Raw genomic sequence first — 21793 nt, forward strand, 5'->3', positions numbered from 1 at the left:
GGATTAATGTATTTTCTTTTTTTGGTAGAAAAACACTAAAGGTGTTTTACGCCTCTCTGTTCTCTCTAAATAGATAAGAATAGGACTTAATACTTTCTTGCTTTTAAAAGATATTGTCATCAACTGACCCTCCTAACAACTGTATGAAGGCAGTATGAGTATTGTAATTCCCATTTTATATACAGGATGGATAGCAAGTCACAGGGTATTTATATGCCTGATCTAAGCTCATTATTTGGGTCAGAACAATTGCTAAAATGACAGCTAAACCAATGTAAAAAAGTCACTTAACGGTAGTATTAGCATCAAAGCTCAAGGTGTATTTTCTATGAGAAAACAAGGTATATTTTCTAAGAGACGCACCCTCATTTTCTTCTAAAGCAGATAACATGGAAAAGCCTAAAGAGTGTTAGCAGATTAACTTTATTTTTCTCCTAGGAGCAGTTATAAAATCATTCCAGCCTGTTCTCGAGTTTATCTTGAACTACGTTATAGTGTTGACTGCCTTTCTTCCCAAGTGTGGGTCTTCATAACTAGGAAAACAAGGATATGTACCCAAGAGTATGAAATATATGCTTGTGAATTGACTGCTTCCACCTTGCTGCCATGATGTAAGTGGGGTCATCTGGTAAACCTAACGTATAGGCAGGCAAACATCGCGCATGGCACCATCATCATCAATGCTAAATAAATGGCAGTTAAATACCATACACTGTCCTATATGCCTCGTGTACATCTACGTGTGCATAATTATATATTAGAAACTGAGGCTCAGAAAGGTGAATTAATTTGCGCAAGATCTCACAGTCATAAACTCTAGACTCAGGATTTAAGTGCAGGCATATTCGAAAGTCAACACCCATGTTCTTTGCAATAGGACATGCTGCTTTAAATAAGTGACTTGTACACCAGTTGTTAGGGTTATGTCCTGACATGACTGTACTTGTTTCTCCAAGCCTTTCTGTATATTTTGGTCTCTGACTGACTGATAAAACTACCTCTTCTCAGAATCCCTCTTCAAAACAGCAACAATGCACTGGGCTATCAAATGTCACTTTGCAAATTCCAAGCTCAGAATATGACTGAATGTATACCACCTCCATCATAAAAACACAACCTATGGAACAATACCCCAAACGGTTGATTCTCAGTCATGCACCGTGTTTTGAAGACTGTGATTAATGGTGAACTATTAAAATAAACTTATTTTATAGGACATAATACAGGCATTACAGAGAATTTTTTTAACATCTTTATTGGAGTATAATCGCTTTACAATGGTGTGTTAGTTTCTGCTTTACAACAAAGTGAATCAGTTATACATATACATATGTTCCCATATATCTTCCCTCCCTCCCTCCCACCCTCCCTATCCCACCCCTCTAGGTGGTCACAAACCACTGAGCTGATTTCCCTGTGCTATGTGGCTGCTTCCCACTAGCTATCTATTTTACGTTTGGTAGTGTATATATGTCCATGCCACTCTCTCACTTTGTCCCAGCTTACCCTTCCCCCTCCCCATATCCTCAAGTCCATTCTCTAGTAGGTCTGTGTCTTTATTCCTGTCCTGCCCCTAGGTTCTTCATGATCTTTTTTTTTTTTCTTAGATTCCATATATATGTGTTAGCATATGGTATTTCTTTTTCTCTTTCTGACTTACTTCACTCTGTATGACAGACTCTAGGTCCATCCACGTCTCTACAAATGACCCAATTTCGTTTCTTTTTATGGCTGAGTAATATTCCATTGTATATACATGCCACCTCTTCTTTATCCATTCATCTGTCGATGGACACTTAGGTTGCTTCCATGTCCTGGCTACTGTAAATAGAACTGCAGTGAACATTTTGGTACATGACTCTTTCTGAATTATGGTTTTCTCAGAGTATATGCCCAGTAGTGGGATTGCTGGGTCGTATGGTAGTTCTATTTGTAGTTTTTTCAGGAACCTCCATACTGTTCTAAATAGTGCCTGTATCAGTTTACATTCCCACCAACAGTGCAAGAGGGTTCCCTTTTCTCCACACCCTCTCCAGCATTTATTGTTTCTAGATTTTTTGATGATGGCCATTCTGACCAGTGTGAGGTGATATCTCATTGTAGTTTTGATTTGCATTTCTCTAATGATTAATGATATTGAACATTATTTCATGTGTTTTTTGGCAATCTGTATATCTTCTTTGGAGAAATGTCTACTTAGGTCTTCTGCCCATTTTTGGATTGGGTTGTTTGTTTTTTTTGATATTGAGCTGCATGAGCTGCTTGGAAATTTTGGAGATTAATCCTTTGTCAGTTGCTTCATTTGCAAATATTTTCTCCCATTCAGAGGGTTGTCTTTTGGTCTTGTTTATGGTTTCCTTTGCTGTGCAAAAGCTTTTAAGTTTCATTAGGTCCCAACTGTTTATTTTTGTTTTTATTTCCATTTCTCTAGGAGGTGGGTCAAAAAGGATCTTGCTGTGATTTATGTCATAGAGTGTTCTGCCTATGTTTTCCTCTAAGAGTTTGATAGTGCCTGGCCTTACATTTAGGTCTTTAATCCATTTTGAGTTTATTTTTGTGTACGGTGTTAGGGAGTGTTCTAATCTCATACTTTTACATGTACCTGTCCAGCTTTCCCAGCACCACTTATTGAAGAGGCTGTCTTTTCTCCACTGTATATTCTTGCCTCCTTGATCAAAGATAAGGTGACCATATGTGCGTGGGTTTCTCTCTGGGCTCTCTATCCTGTTCCATTGATCTGTATTTCTGTTTTTGTGCCAGTACCATACTGTCTTGATTACTGTAGCTTTGTAGTATAGTCTGAAGTCAGGGAGCCTGATTCCTCCAGCTCCGTTTTTCATTCTCAAGATTGCTTTGGCTATTTGGGGGTCTTTTGTGTTTCCATACAAATTGTGAAATTTTTTGTTCTAGTTCTGTGAAAAATGCCAGTGGTAGTTTGATAGGGATTGCATTGAATCTGTAGATTGCTTTGGGTAGTAGAGTCATTTTCACAATGTTGATTCTTCCAATCCAAGAACGTGGTATATCTCTCCATCTATCTGTATCATCTTTCATTTCTTTCATCAGTGTCTTATAATTTTCTGCATACAGGTCTTTTGTCTCCTTAGGTAGGTTTATTCCTAGATATTTTATTCTTTTTGTTGCAATGGTAAATGGGAGTGTTTTCTTAATTTCACTTTCAGATTTTTCATCATTAGTGTACAGGAATGCCAAAGATTTCTGTGCATTAATTTTGTATCCTGCTACTTTACCAATTACAGAGAATTTGAAAAATACAAAATATAAAAAATTCTAAAAGTCTAATCTACTTTTTTTTTAAACAAACTTATTTTATTTATTTATTTTTGGCTGTGTTGGGTCTTCGTTGCTGTGCGTGGGCTTTCTCTAGTTGCGGCATGCAGGCTTCTCATTGAGGTGGCTTCTCTTGTTGCGGAGCATGGGCTCTAGGCACTCGGGCTTCAGTAGTTGTGGCTCGCTGGCTCAGTCATCGTGGCTCGCGGGCTCTAGAGCACAGGGTCAGTAGTTGTGGCGCACGGGCTTAGTTGCTCCGCGGCATGTGGGATCTCCCTGGACCAGGGTTCGAACCCGTGTCCCTTGCATTGGCAGGTGGATTCTTAACCATTGTGCCACCAGGGAAGCCCATTAAAGTCTAATCTACTTTTATCTTTAAGATATTATGAAGGATTATAAAGCACTTCAAGGAAAAATATATTTTGAGGAAAAAATGGGAGTAAATCATGTAAACTTTTCTCAGTACCCCCAAATTTTTACCATCAATCTGGACTATCAGTTGTGTCTGAAAAATATGGTTCCCACTGCCTGTTTCAGTAAAGGAAGTTTTATTGGAACACAGCCATGCTCACTTGTTTACATACTGTCTTTTTCACTAATACAGCTGAAGTGAGTAGTTTCAACAGAGCTTATGTGACACACGCAAAGCCTAACATATTTACTGTCTTGCCCTTTACAGAAAACATTTGCCCACCCCGATCTAGATGAGCATCAATTCATTTAAAAACGTTGTTGAATTCCTACTGTATGCAACAGACTATACTAGAAAATATAATATAGATGTGAAAGATAGAGTTCTAATTCACTGTCTTGTACAAATATGGAAGAGCTGAGTGCTTCAAAGTTCAAGTAACTTTCTAAAAGAAGCGTGCTACCTAGGGGCATAGTTGAATGCCACGGAGACCAGTCAAATTCTTTTCAGCTATCCAGTTCTGCCGTCAAGATGCTTATGGAATAACCTACAACTTGTGTAGTTACAGGACAATTTATCTCATGCCTAAAGGATCATCCAAAGGTTTAAAGAAACACAGAACAGGAATAAAGTAAAGGGGTTCCCATTCCACACTGAGTTCAGTTAAAAAGAACAACATTCAGCAGAGGGTACAATGAAGATACTCCACAATGTGCAGATTAAGTCTCCTTATTAAGAAACCTGAGGGCCACCCACCCAATAGAAAGTTTCCAGACTGTGTTTTTAGCTAACATGGGTGTGCATGAAGCATTTGCTCATATCATACCTAGAGTGTCACATGGTTCGTTCTTCCAGGAACAGATATCAAATCCCGTGAGTAAGATGGCGTGGTCATGCCTCTTCCCATTCTTTCCAATGAGGGCAGACTGCCACTGACAAAAACTATTCAGAGATTGGTCTGCATGATGGTTGATCAATAGTCCTCCCTATGGGAAACCCACACAGATTAAAGTGTGAATTTGTCACAGAGATGAGAATGTTGCAGCATTCCATTTGTACAGGCAAACACAGAAGTATCTTGTTTCTGGGGGAAGGGTCAGCAGAGGAAAACATCTGAGCTAAGGCTGGACATACTGGTGTTAAAAAAAAAAAAAACTAAAAATATTTTGGGTAAATGCTCACAGTATTGCTAGTTACTACAGAGTTTCAGTAGTGGGCTTTATGACCAACTGTGTTTCTACAACAAATAAACTGGCATCAGTTAGAAACACCTTTGTTCATCTCACGCTGGTACCATATTTATAGAACTGTTATTACTTTTAGAACATAATTATTAATTAATGGGGATAAAGTTCCATGGCTTCTTCAACAAAGCATGAGGACGGTACTGACCACAGCTTGTTTACCCCTATGTCAAAATTTCCAGCCAAGGGCTGGGCACATCATAGGTTACAATCCATCAACCGATAAAATGAAAGCTCGCTGAATGGATGAAGAAACAAATAGCCACAATATTCTAAAGGGTAAGAAAGGACCTAGTCTTCAAATAATTTTTATCAAAATGTTTTCTCAGAACTATTGACTTGGGTCAAATTGAGGGTTTTTAGGCAAAATCTTTAATTATCAGTGAATTAGGAGGTTGCTGTCTTTGAGCCCTCGGGCGAAGTGTGAGTGGTAGGTTAGACAGAAGGGTCTCCCGAACAACACACACCTTTTCTGCCCTTCCAAAATTCTAAGAATAATTTGATACGTTGTTAACCTCTGTAGCGCTATAGACCTGGGCAGTTAGGTTCATTTTTGTCTGGTCTCTGACTCTCTGCTTTGTCCATTCATTACTGGAGTTACAGATGGAGAGGAAAAGCCTCAGGGGACTTAAAAATAGTTGTATTGGTAATCCCCACCTCAGAAAATACAGTTTCAACATCAAAACGCTACAAAGCAGTAGGCGCCATGCAACTTAACACTTTATCATATGTTCTGTCTTGCATCTCACTGTAAGCAGGTCAAGGGCAGTTAAATATTCCTTGTTCAGTTTCTGTAGTACCTAAGGTGGTTGGTTTTGGGAGACAGTAGGTTTACCACCAGAATTTTCAGATGACTTATTTCCAGTATATTTTCAAAATACCCTTTGTACCTACCCAGCATCTCCAACTTGCAAAATCCAGCTAACTTTTAAAGCTCTTACCAAATGCACTTTCCTTGTGAAGCTTCCATAATATTTATATAACGTAATACCCATACTTTACTTTTGTATTCATATTATATATGCACATTTAATCATATTGGATATCACCATATATTGAAAAATATATATTGCATATATATTTTGTATGTTTATATATAAATAATTATTTTGTGATGTTTTAGAATTTAAATGCACAACCCTATCAGATTGTACTTTCCTTGAGGGTAATTTGAAATTTTCCAATTTGAACTTCTAATGACAATGACATGGGTTGGCACACAGTAGGTGTTCAATAAGTGTATTCTGAATGGCAGGATGAATGATGAAGTAAATGAAGTTTGGCACTTACAGGTTCTTGTTCCAGAAGAATGAGGCTGACTACAACTATGTTTATATCACTTCCAATGGTCCCATCTTTAAAGAGGCTGGAAACCTATTGGAACAAATTGAAATCAAACAAAAGTGAAAGAAACAAAATTGGAAAATTTCCAAAACTGCCAGGGGAGATCAGACATATATATAAACATGTATGTTTTGATTTTACCAAATACATGTAGGTATGAAGCCAATTTCCTCCAAATTTAATTTTTTTCAATAAAATCATGTGGCTACACCTGCTATTCAACCCATGTGAGGGAATTCCATGATTCTTAGCTATCTTGGAGAGGCAGGGGGTTGGGGTCCTGACAACCTCCCTTACCATGTTCATGACCGTGAGAATGTACGTGGTGACGTTGGCCTTGCCATGCTTTTCCACCATTTTCTTATCTGCTACCACAAGGGTTTCCACGTTTAGGCCTTTGTGTGACTTTCCAGCTGATCTTCTGGGCCGCCCTGCGCTCCCGTATTCATCAAACATGAGATAGGTATCCTCTGTGGGAGGCTTAGGGGCATCTACAAGGAACAGAAGAGCATTTGGAGGGCTATCAGCAGAGATCATCCAGGGGAGACAGACAGAAATCTAAACAAGGGGAGGAGAGAGACCATGTAACCAACACTTCACTCATCTCCTGATAAATGACGCCACTGGTACCTGTCCTGGGGCTATGGACCTAATCTATGGTCAAGAGAGATTCTTTCAAAAGAAGGTTGGATGGATGGATGGATGGATGGATGGATGGACGGACGGATGGATGGACAAATGGATTCAGTAACTCAAAAATGTTCTTCTAAAGAGTCAAAGAAAACAAGCTACAATTGTAGTTGGAAGAGTGGGTCAAGAAAAATCAGTATGGTGGGAAGGAAATGCTCATTTTATTTTATTGCTAAGAAACTGCAGAAACAAGGCATTATCCTTTGCTTCTGAATTCATTATCACACTTTGTACATTATTTTCTAAATAAAATTTAGAAATATGTATCCTGTAGAACACTGCCCATGTTCTTGTTTCATCAACACAAACTTTAATGTAGCACAAAATAAGTGCTCAATAAGGGCTCTTTGACCTGATATTAATTTAGCTGCTGGGGAGACAGCACCGTCAGAGTGATATTTAAAATTAATACTTTGTAACAGATAAGGTACAGGCATGGATACTGGCCACAGTCTCTGAGCAGAGACCCGGAAGTACCCGTTGGATTAAGCACAACCCCTTTAGTTAATGGGCTGTGACAGATGCAAGGGTTGCTGGGAACGAAAACGCATTTGAAAAGCTCAGGACAGTATGTACTACTAATATAGATATATTTTAATATTTTAACATCTGGTATAGTCATTAGAGTGAAGTCAATGCTCCCCAGAGAGAAATTAAAACATCAAATCATTGAGAGTTAGATTTAAAACCTCAAGTACGCCATTTTGATAAATGACTCTGAGTTTGTTTCCTCATCAATGAAAAGAGTATAATATCCAACCATAAGGTTGCTCTAAAGATTAGCTTTTACATCTCATATCAAATACGTATCACTGCCACTATAAATATCATTACTATCATTAATTAACACCACTACTAGTATAAATTCATGCCAAATAGATGTTCTTTAAAAAGGATGTTTCAGTTACACCCAAATCCCCAAAACCAATTAAAATGGTAGAAAGAGTCTTGCATTTTCCTCCTGATCAGCACGGCAGGGATACCACTTCCTCTTCTCCGTGGATATCACCTGGCCGCTCTGTCCAACTGGCTAGTCATGTGCTGCTTACGGCTCCTGAGACTTTGAAATGGGGCTGGCGCCTCTGAAGGAACCGAATTTTTAATTTTATTGAATTTTTATTCATTTTGTTTTACACTTAAAAAGTAATATTTGTTTCAGCTGTTGAAAACCTTAAGCATATTTGGAACAGTCTGACTATGTAAGTCTACTTTTAAACTTGAACTTGAAATTTTATGAAATCGAGATACAGATGAAGTATTTCTGGTGAGAATTTATTGTCTGATTTGAAATTGTTCTCGAAGTGTTAAATAAATAGATTTCCAAAACTTAATATGAAAAAAGAATACAAAATACTTCATTTTAATTTGTTTTCATTGATTATATTGATGACATGTTGAGATATTTTGTATATACTGTGTTAAATATATTATTAATATTAACTTACCCATTTAAACATTTTTTAATGTGGGATTTTAAAAAATGTAAAATTACATTTGGGGCAGGTGTTATACTTCTATTGGACACTGCTGGTCTGAAAAATGCAGACGGTTGGGCCCGGGTCACAAACCAAGTCCAAGGGTCCTTATGTTTCATCGCCACCTCCAATCAGGTGACAGTATTCTTGTTAACTGGGAAGTCTTTCCCTCAAATCCTCCAAAGGAACACCCAACCACACCTGGGAATTCACCTCTGATTTCTTCCATCATTTGGAAGACTGGGTCCTTTTCTCACGGGTACAGAAACTAAAATAATATTGGGACCTTCGACTAAAAAGTAAAAGATGTAAAAAGAGGAAAATAAATCTTTCTAGTTTAACTTAGAAAAAATGATCACCCAGTTTTTGTCTGACAGGGATGATTTATGGTTCATCTCCAAGATTAATTTCAGTGGGGGCTTAGTGCAGCCCAATTTTAACCTGCAAAGTCAGCACACCCAGTGGCACTTGGGAAAACCTGTCGAGGGCCCAGAGAGGAACAGAACAAGAAAAAGTTTCCTTACATACATTTCTTGCGTCGTCCACAAAAATGCTGCTTTTGCAACCTTCCGTGGTGATGTTTTCTTTCTGGACTCCAAGATGTGTGGGGAGTGCGACTTGGGGGGTGACCAGCAGAGTTCCCGCTGGAGCTCAGGTAGCCATGGCAACGCTGGACCTTCTCCTCCGCCGTCCTTTTGTATAGCACGTGAGGATGGTGGCCTGCAGGGGAGCTGTAGTTGTGTTCCTGGGCCAGGAGCTGAGGTAATGGCGAGATGAGGAATTCATTTCTTCGTGTCCTTATGAGACCTGACTAAAAAGCCAAACACAAAGAAAACATTAAGGATACCGCGCATCCCTTCTTTGATGTGTTGATTTTCAGCAACTGTCTATCGGCTTCTTCCCGTATGCAGGCACTGCGCTAAATGCTTGGCGTGTATCATGTCGTTTTATTTGCACCATGAGCAGTGGCAACTGTTATTACCCCCATTTTACAGATGAGAAAACTTAGGCTAAGACAGCAAGTAGGAAAGCTAGTACTGGCACCCAGAATTCTCCACCTACTGGAGCAGGACTGTTAACTACTATTCCAGGCTGCCACGCTTGATGTTTGGGACTCAAGGGCGAAGCCATGTCACATCCTGGGAGTCTCCACATCTAGGACATGGCAGACACTGTGGTAAACACAGGACAGAGTGATGAGCTGAAAAACAGCCCCACCCTGAAAGAGCTTATAGGGTAGACAGTGAAAACAAAGACATTCCATCTTGATTTCGTAAGCGCTCGACAAAAGAAGTAGCAAGGATTGCAAAGTGAGAGATTATCACTTATCTCCAAGGAGAGGTCTGGGGAATCCAATGGGTTGCACCATCACGAAGAGACATATCTGCTAAACGGAGAAGAAAGAGGGGACAGGGGCGAGCCCATCCAATCACAACGTCACTTTCAGGCTCATGGCACAATACGTCTATTTTTGTACCTGATATTTTGGCCACAGCACACCCCTGCCTTGTCCCCTGCACGCTTCGTGCTCTCTCTTCTCTGCATTTGGCTTAGAATTTCCCCGATCTCCAGGCGCTGCTATGGAAAGTGTAGTCTGTGGACCGGCAGCTCCAGCCTCAGCCGTGGGTCTGGTTAGAAATGTAGACTCTTAGGTCTCTCCCCAGACCTGCGGACTCAGAATCTACGTTGTACGTAGATCCCGGGTGATTTATCTGCCTGTTAACGTTTGCAAAGCACTGACACAGGCCAGCAATTCTTAAACTATGCTGAACATAGGAAACGCCTGCAGATCTAAATACACACACACACACACACACACACACACACACACACACACACACACACACACACACACACACACACACACACACACAGTCACTCACTCCCAGACAAAATCCCATACCATCAAAAACCAAATCTCTTGTGACTCATGTATCACAAATTTTTTTAACTGCTCCAAGGATGACACCAAAGGACAGAGTTTGTGACCCAGTGCTTCAGGTCCCACCTTCTTCATGTGCAAAATGGGGAGAATTCTTCCTGCCCTGACCACCTTTCAAGGGGAGATAAAATAACCATTGCAGAAGCCCTTTAAACACTCTCAATCCCAGCAGTTTGGATGACTGACAATAATGAGTGAGTGAATCAACCCACATTCACTGAGCGCCGGCGAGGTGCCAGGCATTCAGGTAACTGCGAGCACATAGCTGAGCAGGACATACGCACACACAGCATGCAGTTTACTGGGGAGCCAGACACGTAAATATTCAAGGACGTAAGGGGGTGTCAGGGTGAGGGCAGGTTACCAAGGGAACACAGAGGCGTGTGTGGGGTGGACGGGTGGCATCAGAGGGGCTGTCCCCAGACCTTATTTTAACCCTCTGTCATGATTCAGTTTCTCACTCCTAAAAGGAGTCCCAGAATGTGTGATGTGGTCCTGATTTTCCTTCCGCTTCAGAAGTCGGCTGCCTTCTTAAAGACTGTCTTACGAGGACTTCCCTGGCAGTCCAGTAGTTAAGACGTCACGCTTCCACTGCAGGGGTCGCGGGTTCAATCCCTGGTCAGGGAACTAAGACCCTGCATGCCTCGTGGCGTGGCCAACCCCCCCCCCCCACAAAACCAAGCCAAAACAAAACAAACAAAACAACAAAGACCGTCTTATGGTCGGCAGCACCAGCCTGATGCTTTCCTGCGTTCAGAAAACACACTGAGCATCTAATTCACAGCCCTGTTCTAGGCACCGGCACAAAGAGGCACAAAGTCATGAAGCAGTTCACATTCCTGCCGTCATAGAGATGATGGGAGAATCAACTGGCAACAAAATTTAAAGAAGTGAAATCTCACGATCCCAGAAATCCTGCCCACCCACCGTACCTTAGGCTGTACCTCAGAGCAGCCCGTCCCCCGCCACCAGCCCAGTGCCAGGCTGGCAGATACTTTCATCCTTCATTTGCACACTTGCCATTGAATCTTCCAAATCCCCCATCTTCTCCAATATGGTCTCCTGACATTGGCCAGTGTCCTCGGCCAACATGAATCAACTCACTTCACGCGCCCTGGTATTCATCTCAAATCCGAATCCCTTTTCCTGGCCCACGAATCTCTCCACCATCTGCTTACTCTGGAGGCTGGCAGCTGTGTCTGTCCCCTCTCCTTCATACCATCCTGAAGAGGACACGTCTTTGACTTTTTCTTTTTTCTTCTGGCTGTGTTGGGTCTTTGTTGCTGCGCGCAGGCTTCCTCTAGTTGCGGGGAGCAGGCGCTGCTCTTGGTTGCTGTGCGCGGGCTTCTCACTGTGGTGGCTTCTCTTGTTGCGGAGCACGGTCTCTAGGTACACAGGCTTCGGTAGTTGTGGCACACAGGCTCAGTAGCTGTGGCGCACGGGCTTAGCTGCTCCGCGGCACGTGTGATCTTCCCGGACCAGGGATCAAACCCGTGTCCCCTGCATTGGCAGACGGATTCTTAATCACTGTGCCACCAGGGAAGCCCCAGAGCATTTACTTTTATAAGGGAAAAGTCCATGTGTCGGGGGCCTCCCTCTTTTACCAGGAAGGAGAGGTTGACTAAATCTCTAGAAATTCTTATCAACTGAGAAGTTTCTGCCTTAAATCTGTGTCTGCGTAACAGCCATACCCTTGTTTACTGGGCTTTGCCTGATAGGCTCCCACAGCTAGAGGTGGTATTTAAGGGGGCGGGGATGGCTTCGGCCTTTGGGGGGAGTTACTCAGCTTGCCTAGGCATCTCCCTGCACACAGGAGGTATCCTTGTTACTAAATGTCTATTTGTTTTCTCCTGTTAATCTCTCCTTTATTACAGTTGGGGGCGTGGTCTTAGCCAAGAACCTAAAAGGGTAAAGAGAAAATTCCTTTCCTTGCCTACACACTCTTTTTTTTTTTCCTTAACATCTTTATTGGAGTATAATTGCTTTACAACAGCATGCGTCAGTTACTGCTGTTTAACAAAGTGAATCAGCTATACATATGCATATATCCTCATATCTCCTCCCTCTTGCGTCTTCCTCCCACCTTCCCTATCCCACCCCTCTAGGTGGTCACAAAGCACTGAGCTGATCTCCCCGTGCTATGCGGCTGCTTCCCACTAGATAGATATTTTACATTTGGTCGTGTATATATGTCCATGCCACTCTCTCACTTCGTCCCAGCTTCCCCTTCCCCCTCCCCGTGTCCTCAAGTCCATTCTCTACGTCTGCGTCTTTATTCCTTGCCTACACACTCTTAACCGAGTTCACACACGCTTTTCCATTCCTCTGCCAACTTCTTCCTCCACAGACTCACTTGCTTGGTCTTCTGATGCTCTTTGCTTCGTCTTAGATTCAATACCGTCTTCCCAGAGAGACAGGAGTCAGGATGCTGCTGAAAACTACCCTCTCCACTTCCCATATTTCAGGCTACAGTTTATTTGCTGTGTGTCCTACTTCAATGAAGGAAACAACGAAAATGCAAACTTCCCACCACGTCTGATGTCCAGTTTAAACGTCCAGTTGTACACCGGCATCCCTGGTGTATGCCACACATCACCAACCAATAAATAATTGGCTATCATCCTACATACACTTGTGGAATAAGTGAACTGAAGAATCTCAGAGTGGAGGGGATGCTGAGGGCGGGCATGCCAGCACTCTCCTCCCTTTCCAGGCAGGGAAACCAGAACTGGGAAGTGACATGTTCAAATTCATAAAAACCTTGCACTCTTTCTATATTACAGATTTTGTAAGCAGATCGGTTATGGGGTCCCTGGAGAAAGAGAACCAGGCATGGCTTTCTTGACACGAGAGAAGCCATTTTGGCCTAAGCCATTTTGTGATCTAAGCCTGGCCACCATGCTTGCCCTTGAACAGGTTTCAGCAGCCAATGATCTAAAGGGAACAAAGGAATGCAGGAACAGAGGAAAGGCAGTCAAGTAACAGTGCAGTGATAAAGCAGAGTCCTAGTTCCTCCTCAAGGGATATACGTAATTTTCGTCTTTGAGTTCTGCAGGAACTAAGACCCCAACTCAGGTGGAGGATGGAATGATGACGTTGACCCTCCTGACTTCAATCAACGAAAGCTTGCACTCTGTCGACCCTGGCCCCCAATTCTGTGCTAAGTCCTTCTCTGCCCAAGCCCCTTCATGAATACGCATGTACCCTGAGCTTCAAACTTCCCCAATTGTGCTGTTCAGGGAGATGGTGCTTTGGGAAGCAGCATCTTCTCCAGTGTTCTCCTCACTTGCTGCAAGTAGTGACACCCCCTTCGCTTGGTTGTGTCTACTGGCTGGACACCCACCAAGAGGCGAATCCAGTTTTGGGGTAGCAGTGTGAAGGCAGGAGCCCTCCCTGTAATACCTTAGTTAAACTTCACAGCCACCCTGTGAGCGACTCTCTGCTGGGAGCCCAGGTAGGATTCAGGCCCCCTTTCCCTGAGCAGGGCCCTCACGTCTAAGCCCGGCCTCCCAGTGCCCTCACCTCGCCAAGCTGCGGGAAGACAAAAGACCCCATTTACAATCCCCAGCAGACAGAGTGAACAGTTAAAGGGGAAAAAAAAAAAAAAGGGAATTATCCATGAAAGCGCTGCAGCCTTGCTAACTTCCTAACTTGGTTAAACTCATATCAATGGCTTAAGCCACTCAACTGCCTTAACTGGACTAACCGGTTTAGAAGCTTTCCTTCTCTCGTTATTTCTGGAGAACCGCAGGCAACTCAAATGCAGAGTGACAACTTCTGCATCAAGAAAGCAATAAAAAAAAATGGGCATCTATTATTGGGACAACACATGGGGCCCAAACAACCCTTTGTATTACAGTTTAGGGCAACAAGGACAAAGCTTCAGAAAAGTTCTTTACAGCAAAACCAGCATTTTACAGGGCTCGATATTAAGGAAGAAAAATCTTCTTTTGGGGGGTTTGGTTTGATGGAAAACAGTGGAGTCTAACCAAAAATACATTTTATAGTTTAAAAATATAAACCCAGTACCTCTAAAAGGAACCATCTGTTTAACTGTAGAGTGTATGAAGCGTTTTGAGTGACTGAACACAGGTGACATTCTGACAAAATGTGGCTTGGAAGATGGATCTGTGGTCCCATGGGCTTCCATCTAAATGGGAGAAGCAGGGATGAAACAAGTAATGATCACAACTGGGTAGGAAATATTCCTTTGTGTCAAGTAGGAAGGAAAACAAGCAGGGTTCTACGAGAGAAAATAACAGAAGGAGTGAGGGGAGAGGGGAGACTGATTTTGGAAGGTTTTTAGGAAAAAAAATTTTTTAATTGAAATATAGTTGATTTACAGTGCTTCAGGTATACAGCAAAGTGATTCAGTTATATATATACACACTCACACTCATATATATGTACATACATATTCTTACCATGTTCTTTTCTATTATGGTTTATTATAGCAGATTAAATATAGTTCCCTGGGCTATACAGTAGGACCTTGTTGTTTATCTATTTTATATATAGTAGTGTGTATCTGCTAATCCAAAACTCCTAATTTATCCCTCCCCCACCCCCTTTCCCCTTCAGTAACCATAAGTTTGTTTTCGGAAGTTTTTTTTTTTTTTTTTGTGGTACGCGGGCCTCTCACTGTTATGGCCTCTCCCACTGCGGAGCAGAGGCTCCGGATGTGCAGGCTCAGCGGCCATGGCTCACGGGCCCAGCCGCTCCGTGGCATGTGGGATCTTCCCGGACCGGGGCACGAACCCGCATCCCCTGCATCGGCAGGCGGACTCTCAACCACTGCGCCACCAGGGAAGCCCTGTTTTCGAAAGTTTTTTTGAGGACAGGTATTTTCACAGAGACCAGAAGCCCTCTCTTGGTTCATGCAGGGGGAACCTAGAAAGAACTATGAGGTGGACAGCTCAGAACTGAGGACAGGAGAAGCTGGCCAGGCAGAGGAGGCTGGTGGAGACCTAGAGGTCCGCTCAGCAGAGGCTGCAGCGTGAGGACACCCTTAGGCGTCCCCTAGGCTAGAAGGACAGGAAAGGCCCCAGGTCCATGGAGATGTGGGTGCAATAAGCTGAGAGCTGCTCCCAGCTCCCCTTCTGGACCGAATATTGTTCCCACGTGTTCAACCTTTTCCATCAATATGGTTCAATCCCTTCCAATCAATATGGTTCAATCTCTTCCAATCAATATAGTCCAATCTCTTCCAGTTTGAAGACGTAGAAATTCAGTCCTGTAGTTCAGCTGCTAAGTTTAAAAATTCAATGGATAATGACCAAGAGTCAATAATATATTCAGATCAGATTTTTTCCATTTTATGCTTTTAAAAAGGAGATACTGTAAGAGAATATGTTTTATTTGTTAGCAGTTGTTTCCTATTTTAGATTCCAATGGCCTAAATTTTTCTCAAAGGACTCATGTCAGGTACAAAACAGACTTCAAGAAATTTCCCTCAATTTCCATTTAAAACTCCCTCCCTATAGGTCATATTTGAACTCTATCAAAGGCTTTAGATTTAACAGAAAAATGGAGACTGCAGATTCTAGAAACAGTTGATGAATTAAATGCTGGTATGAAGGCACAATTTTTTTTAAAAAGTTCGGAGTTGGGCTTCCCTGGTGGCGCAGCGGTTGAGAGTCCGCCTGCTGATGCAGGCGACACGGGTTCGTGCCCCGGTCCGGGAAGATCCCACGTGCCGCGGAGCGGCTGGGCCCGTGAGCCGTGGCCGCTGAGCCTGAGCGTCTCGGAGCCTGTGGTCCGCAACGGGAGAGGCCACAACAGTGAGAGGCCCGCGTACCGCCAAAAAAAAAGAAAAAAAAAAAAAAAAGTTCGGAGTGAACAGCCTTAAAGATCAATGAAAATTAGGACAAGACAAGCTCCCTGAAAGCAGGGTCTGTGTGTTACGTGACTTGTATCCCCAACATTTACACACATTAAATAATCAAAAACCAAAGACTTAATGGGTTAATGAGGTTTGTTAAAAATGAAGCGGAACTTCAAATGAAATAATAATTGAAAAAGAACTCCACAGGCAGTATTATTAATCTATTTCTATTTTTAGTAAGGACTAACTGACAGAACAACAAAGTAGCCCCCGTGAGGCTGGCTGGAGAAGTAACGGCAAAGACATATACTTGCGGTTATCAATAATCAAATTATTTTTCACTTTAAAAATTTTTAACGTCTCTCCAGCTACAGCAACATAAAAATACTGTGACTTCATTGAAGACATCACTTTCTTTTACGACAACATGGATGGACCTAGAGGGTACTATGCTAAGTGGGATAAGTCAGATAGAGAAAGACAAACACCGTATGGTCTCACTTATATGTGAAATCTGAAAAACAAATGAACAAACATAATACAACAGAAACAGAGTCACAAATACAGAGGACAGGTGGTTGCCAAGCGGAGGGGGAGAGAAATATGTGAGGGCTATTAAGAGGCACAGACTTCCAGTTACTAAATAAATGAGTTGTGGGTATGAAAAGTACAGTCTGGGGAATATATAGTCAATAATTATGTAATATCTTTGTATGGTGAGGGATGATAACTAGTCTTATTGTGCTGATCATTTTGAAATGTATAGAAATACTGAATCACTGTTGTGCACCAGGAACTAACATAGTGTTGTAGGTCAGTTTTACTTCAAAAACAAATTCGTAAAGAAAGAGATCCAATGAGCGGTTAACAGAGGCAAGGGGTTGGGGAGAGGAAGAATTGGATTAAGGCAGTCAAAAGGTACAAACTTCCAGTTATAAGATAAATAGGTACCAGGGATGTAATGTACAACATATAAATATAATTAACACTGCTGTATGTTATCTATGAAAATTGTTGAGAGTAAATCTGAAGAGTTCTCATCACAAAGGAAAAATCTTTTTCTATTTCTTTAATTTTGTATCTATATGAGATGATAGATGTTCACTAAACTTACTGTGGTAATCATTTCATGACATATTAAGTCGAACCATCATGGTTTACACTTTAAACTTATGCAGTTCTGTATGTCAATTATATCTCAATAAAACTGGCAGGAAAAAAATAAACAACTACTTTAACTCCCAGTGGGACGGGAGAGGTGAAGACATCACATTCTTACAAAAAAAAACACAAAAAAACCCCCACTCTTTTGTCTAAATAATAGTACTAAATAATAATTAATTTGTTGTCCAACATATATGAGGACACTCCAAAGGAGAAATCTCAGTTCAGAATAAGCAAAAAGCTTAAGAAATGTCATCAGTATGAAACAAAATTCCACCGTCCAGGGGTTTGGGAAGGAGAAGAAGAAAGCATCAGAGAAATGAAAGATCAGGAAGTAAGGAAAAGTCCGAGAAAGACTTCAACTGAGGAAAACCATCGGCAATAGAATATTTTAGGATTTTGCGAAGAAGTAACAAATGTTATCAAGGTAAAATGGAATGGTATAAGAACAATGCATTAAGGGAAGCACTCAACATAAAAATGAAAGAGTTTAGAGGTAAAATTTAAGCTCTGCCGCTTGGTAGCTGGGCTTAAGCATTCTGAACTTCTGTGCGCTTTTATCCCCCTTCTTTTCCCCATCTGTGAAATGGGAATAAATGTATCCCGACCTTGGGGGTTTCTCATTGGTTAAATAAATGAATACTTATCAGGTACTGTGCTTAGCTGTGTATTGCTCAGTAAATGCTAACATAAAAAATAGAGCCATAATGACTGCTAAAAAGAAAATTAGGGACTTGAGAGTATATTAAAAAACAAACAAAACAGGTTCCAGGTGAAAAACATGTGGAACCATTTCCAGTCCCATGATCAGAGAAGAGACAAAATCTGATAAAATTTTGCCAAGAGCATGTGGACCCTGATAACACCCTCAGCTCTCTATAAAGTATGTAATTCTAAGAAACTGAAATCGAATATTTTTGCCATAAGCATCTACACATGCAGAGCTGGATTAACGGACAACAGGCCCTTACACGTGGAATGTGTGTTCAGGATTCCCTATTCCCGTCAAAGGGAGAAAAAAACCAAAAATATGTATGTCAACAAAAATCTAGCATTTCTCATCCATTCATTGATGTTAATATGAACGTCAATGGGACTCACACTACAAATACGATTTAGAAGGGAATTTATGTTTTCCAGAGTCATATACATGGTGATCTTTCTTCAAAAAACTGTAAAGCCCAGTCCATAAACATTTAATCTGATACCATCAATATCCCCAAATTCCTCACAGCCTGGTGAGAGAGGAGGGGGTATGATGCTAATAAGAGCCACAAGGTATTTTCAGTCCTGTGATGGTTAAGTGCCCCTTTCAGCTTTTCTCCTTTCTCAGAGGAAGTTTACATACCTCTCAAGAACAAACCTCTCATTTTCCAAGTCCCTGATTTATAAAACGACAATCATAATAGCACTTCCCTTATCGGGTTTTTAGAGAATTAAGTGAGTTCATACTTTTAAAGTGCTAAGAACAGCTCTTGGCAAGAAAACATTCAAAATGTGTTTATTGTTGTTATAATTATTATATTTGATTATCTGAGGGAACAGAGCAGAGAAGCCGGGCCTTGTTCTAACAGTGTGTATTAAAATTCTCCCCTTCAATTGGACCTGAAATTCTGGGAAGTGGCAGCAATGTTGTTATTGAGAAAAACAGTGAAAGGACTGAACAAGGCTTTAAGACCTGAAAAGAGACATATTAATGAAATTCTTGCAAACATAACTGAAGGTATTTAAAGACAGAGGTGAAATCATGAATTTTTCTACCTTGGAGAATTGCTGGAATTCTAGGTTTTGGTTTCGACTCGGTGGTTGGTTTTGATGGGGATGGGAAAGAGAGATGGGCGATGAAATCACGGACTGCTCCTCTACAGATCCTTTTTGTGCCCATCAACTTCTCCTCCACAATGTTCTTTAGTTAAATTAAGTCTATGCTTAGTCCCTTCTGAAAACCCAACCTCTTACCCACCTGCCCTCCTTGAAAAGAGACAATGTCATGGAGAAAAGGATGCTTTTGATCAGCCTTAAAGACTAGATGGATGGTTGCTGCTGGGAGAGAAAACAAAAAAAGCAAAGTAGACTTTCTGGAGTATAGGGTAGAATGCACCAGAACTGTGGACTAGCGTTCTCACGTTACAAGCTGGCCATCTGTTCAGATGGGACAGGTAAGGGCCCACCTCCTCCCAGTGAACACCTGAGCAGATCACTCCAAGCCATTCAAGAGATGCTCACTGAGCACTATGCCTGTGGTACACGCAGCTGCATCACTGGGCAAAGATGATTTACCCAGGTGACCCCTGACCTCAGCCAGGCAGGTAGAGCCTCCCTGTACTCTCAGTCCCCGTGGCTTTCTGAATCACACTGATAATGATGGATTTGAAAAAAGGTCCAAAAATCTTGCTGCAGGAGGTCTTAGAAATGCCTGGCTTTTTTCTTTCCTAGCCAGGGATTGACTACTTCTTCAAATACTCCAGTAGGCTCAAAATAAATTATCCTTTTCTTTCACTTACAGTAACCAAATCTGGCTCCCAAATAATATTAACTAAGACGGCTTTGACCGTATGCAATTGTTTATGCTACTGACTCAAAGATGAAACGACTCAGCCCCTTTCTTCAAAGCATTTCAACCATAACCATCTTTACTGGTAAAGATTATGCCATTCAAGCAGCTCTAAAGAGATATTCATAACATGCTGATGAAACTTTTTTATTTGGCGAATTAACAATCTAGTGAAATAAACACTTAATGGCTTCCACAGTCCAAATCTCATGAGACCAGAACACAGTGGTTCACAACTCAACATGGGGATGAGAGGTGTATGACAATTCTGTCCAACTCATCCGTGTGCCCATTCTCAGAAGGGCAAATACCTCTAAGAAACTATTTTTTTAAAACAATTTATTAACATCAAAATGGTTGACATATTTACCCTGGCCTAACTGTATAAATTTTAGTATTAATTTCTAAAAAATTAAATGCACACATGCTCAAAAATGCACTCAGTTTGTATAAGCAGTCATAATCTATGGTTCAATATTTATAAATTAATCCAAGTGGTTTAAACATGATCCGTAGGTGTTGGGGAGTCTCTCTCCTTCTCTCTCTCTCCACCTTCCTTTACTGCTCCATCTGGAGGAACAGTTCCTGATTTCCTACGTACCAGACTCTGTGCAAAGCATTCTACCTGCAAACTCTCATCTCACCCCTAGAGCAGTTCTATTTGATGGGTACGTTTATTTACCTCTCGATATTCCACGGCTGTCTGAGTCCACAGCCTTCCCTCACTCTTAAACACACATCCTGCTAGGAGTCAAGAAAAGTTCCAGAAACACTGTCATTGAAATTTGCTAGGAGGGCAGAACTTAGATGTTCATACACACACACACACACACACAGGTAAATATGTGAAGTGATGGATGTATTAATTCAATGAAGGGAATCCTTTGAGTGCATATACAAGTCATGACATTGCATGTTTTAAATATCTTATGTGAATGAAAAATGTTGCCTGCCATGTCAGTAAACAAAGGATGCTGTAGCCATCCAGCCATCACATGACAGCCGCCCCCATGGTGAGCCCTGAGGAAACTCAGGATGGAAACAGGACCCCCGCCATCAAGCAGTCAGCCACTGTAGCCACCCCCCGTGATACCCCCTGAGGAGACTTGATGAAAAAGCACAGGATGCTGGCCCCAGATAGCTGAGGTGCACATCAAAGGACAGATTTCAAGGAGCCCAGACTCTTGCATCTCCCCATACACAGAAAAGCGCTAAATTCCTTAACTCACGATGTCTGGTTTTCTTTAATTAATAGTCATCTTCTGATGTTCCGTCTACCTGGTCTTTGTTGCAAAAACTCCTATATATCCAGGCTCCTCTCTGACCTCTTTGGGACCATCTCTCAGAGTGATCTGAGATGCTGTGTCCCCAGCTTAAGTCCTCAGTTTTGTCCGCCAAATAAAACATAATTCTCAACTTTTAGGTTGTGCAATTTTTTTTTCAGTTTATGCTTACATTTCTATTTGTCGATTGTACCTCAATAAAGCTAAATAAGAAAGGAAAAGAAAGATTCCGGAGAGGATATAACTTCCTGCAGGGCGTAGGGTAGCAGAACAAACTGACTCTTAAGAACAAAACACTTCCAGGCGCGCTTAACCTAGGTCCTAACTCCCTGTCAATTACTTTTTACTTCCATTTCAGAGGGACCTGAAGGACACAGAGAGATGGCCACAAACTCAGACCTTCCAGAAATGGAGGCTGGAAGCTGGAGGCAAGTGGCACTAAAATCAGAGACTCATCCTTTTGGCTTCTCCTCTCCATTTTCACCCCAAAGAGAGGGTGCTGAACAGTATTCACTGAGAGAGCATCTCCACGGATCTGGAGAAAACTGGCTCAACCTTCAAATGTGGCCT

The 21793-nt window shown here is 41.7% G+C and overlaps 1 protein-coding gene across 1 annotated transcript in view; it reads right to left on the minus strand.

The window, feature by feature from the left end:
• The window catches only part of ADAMTS18 (ADAM metallopeptidase with thrombospondin type 1 motif 18), a 156968-nt gene that overhangs the window by 74058 nt on the left and 61117 nt on the right, over positions 1-21793 (minus strand). Inside the window, exons 4-7 of the mRNA XM_060130062.1 lie at positions 8985-9267; positions 6589-6782; positions 6238-6321; positions 4530-4689 (exon numbers count right to left, since the gene is read on the minus strand). Of these exons, the coding sequence (XP_059986045.1) occupies positions 4530-4689; positions 6238-6321; positions 6589-6782; positions 8985-9267 (721 nt within the window). The remainder of the gene's footprint in view (positions 1-4529; positions 4690-6237; positions 6322-6588; positions 6783-8984; positions 9268-21793) is intronic.

Source organism: Lagenorhynchus albirostris, chromosome 19, assembly GCF_949774975.1.
Source record: "Lagenorhynchus albirostris chromosome 19, mLagAlb1.1, whole genome shotgun sequence".
NCBI lineage: Eukaryota > Metazoa > Chordata > Mammalia > Artiodactyla > Delphinidae > Lagenorhynchus > Lagenorhynchus albirostris.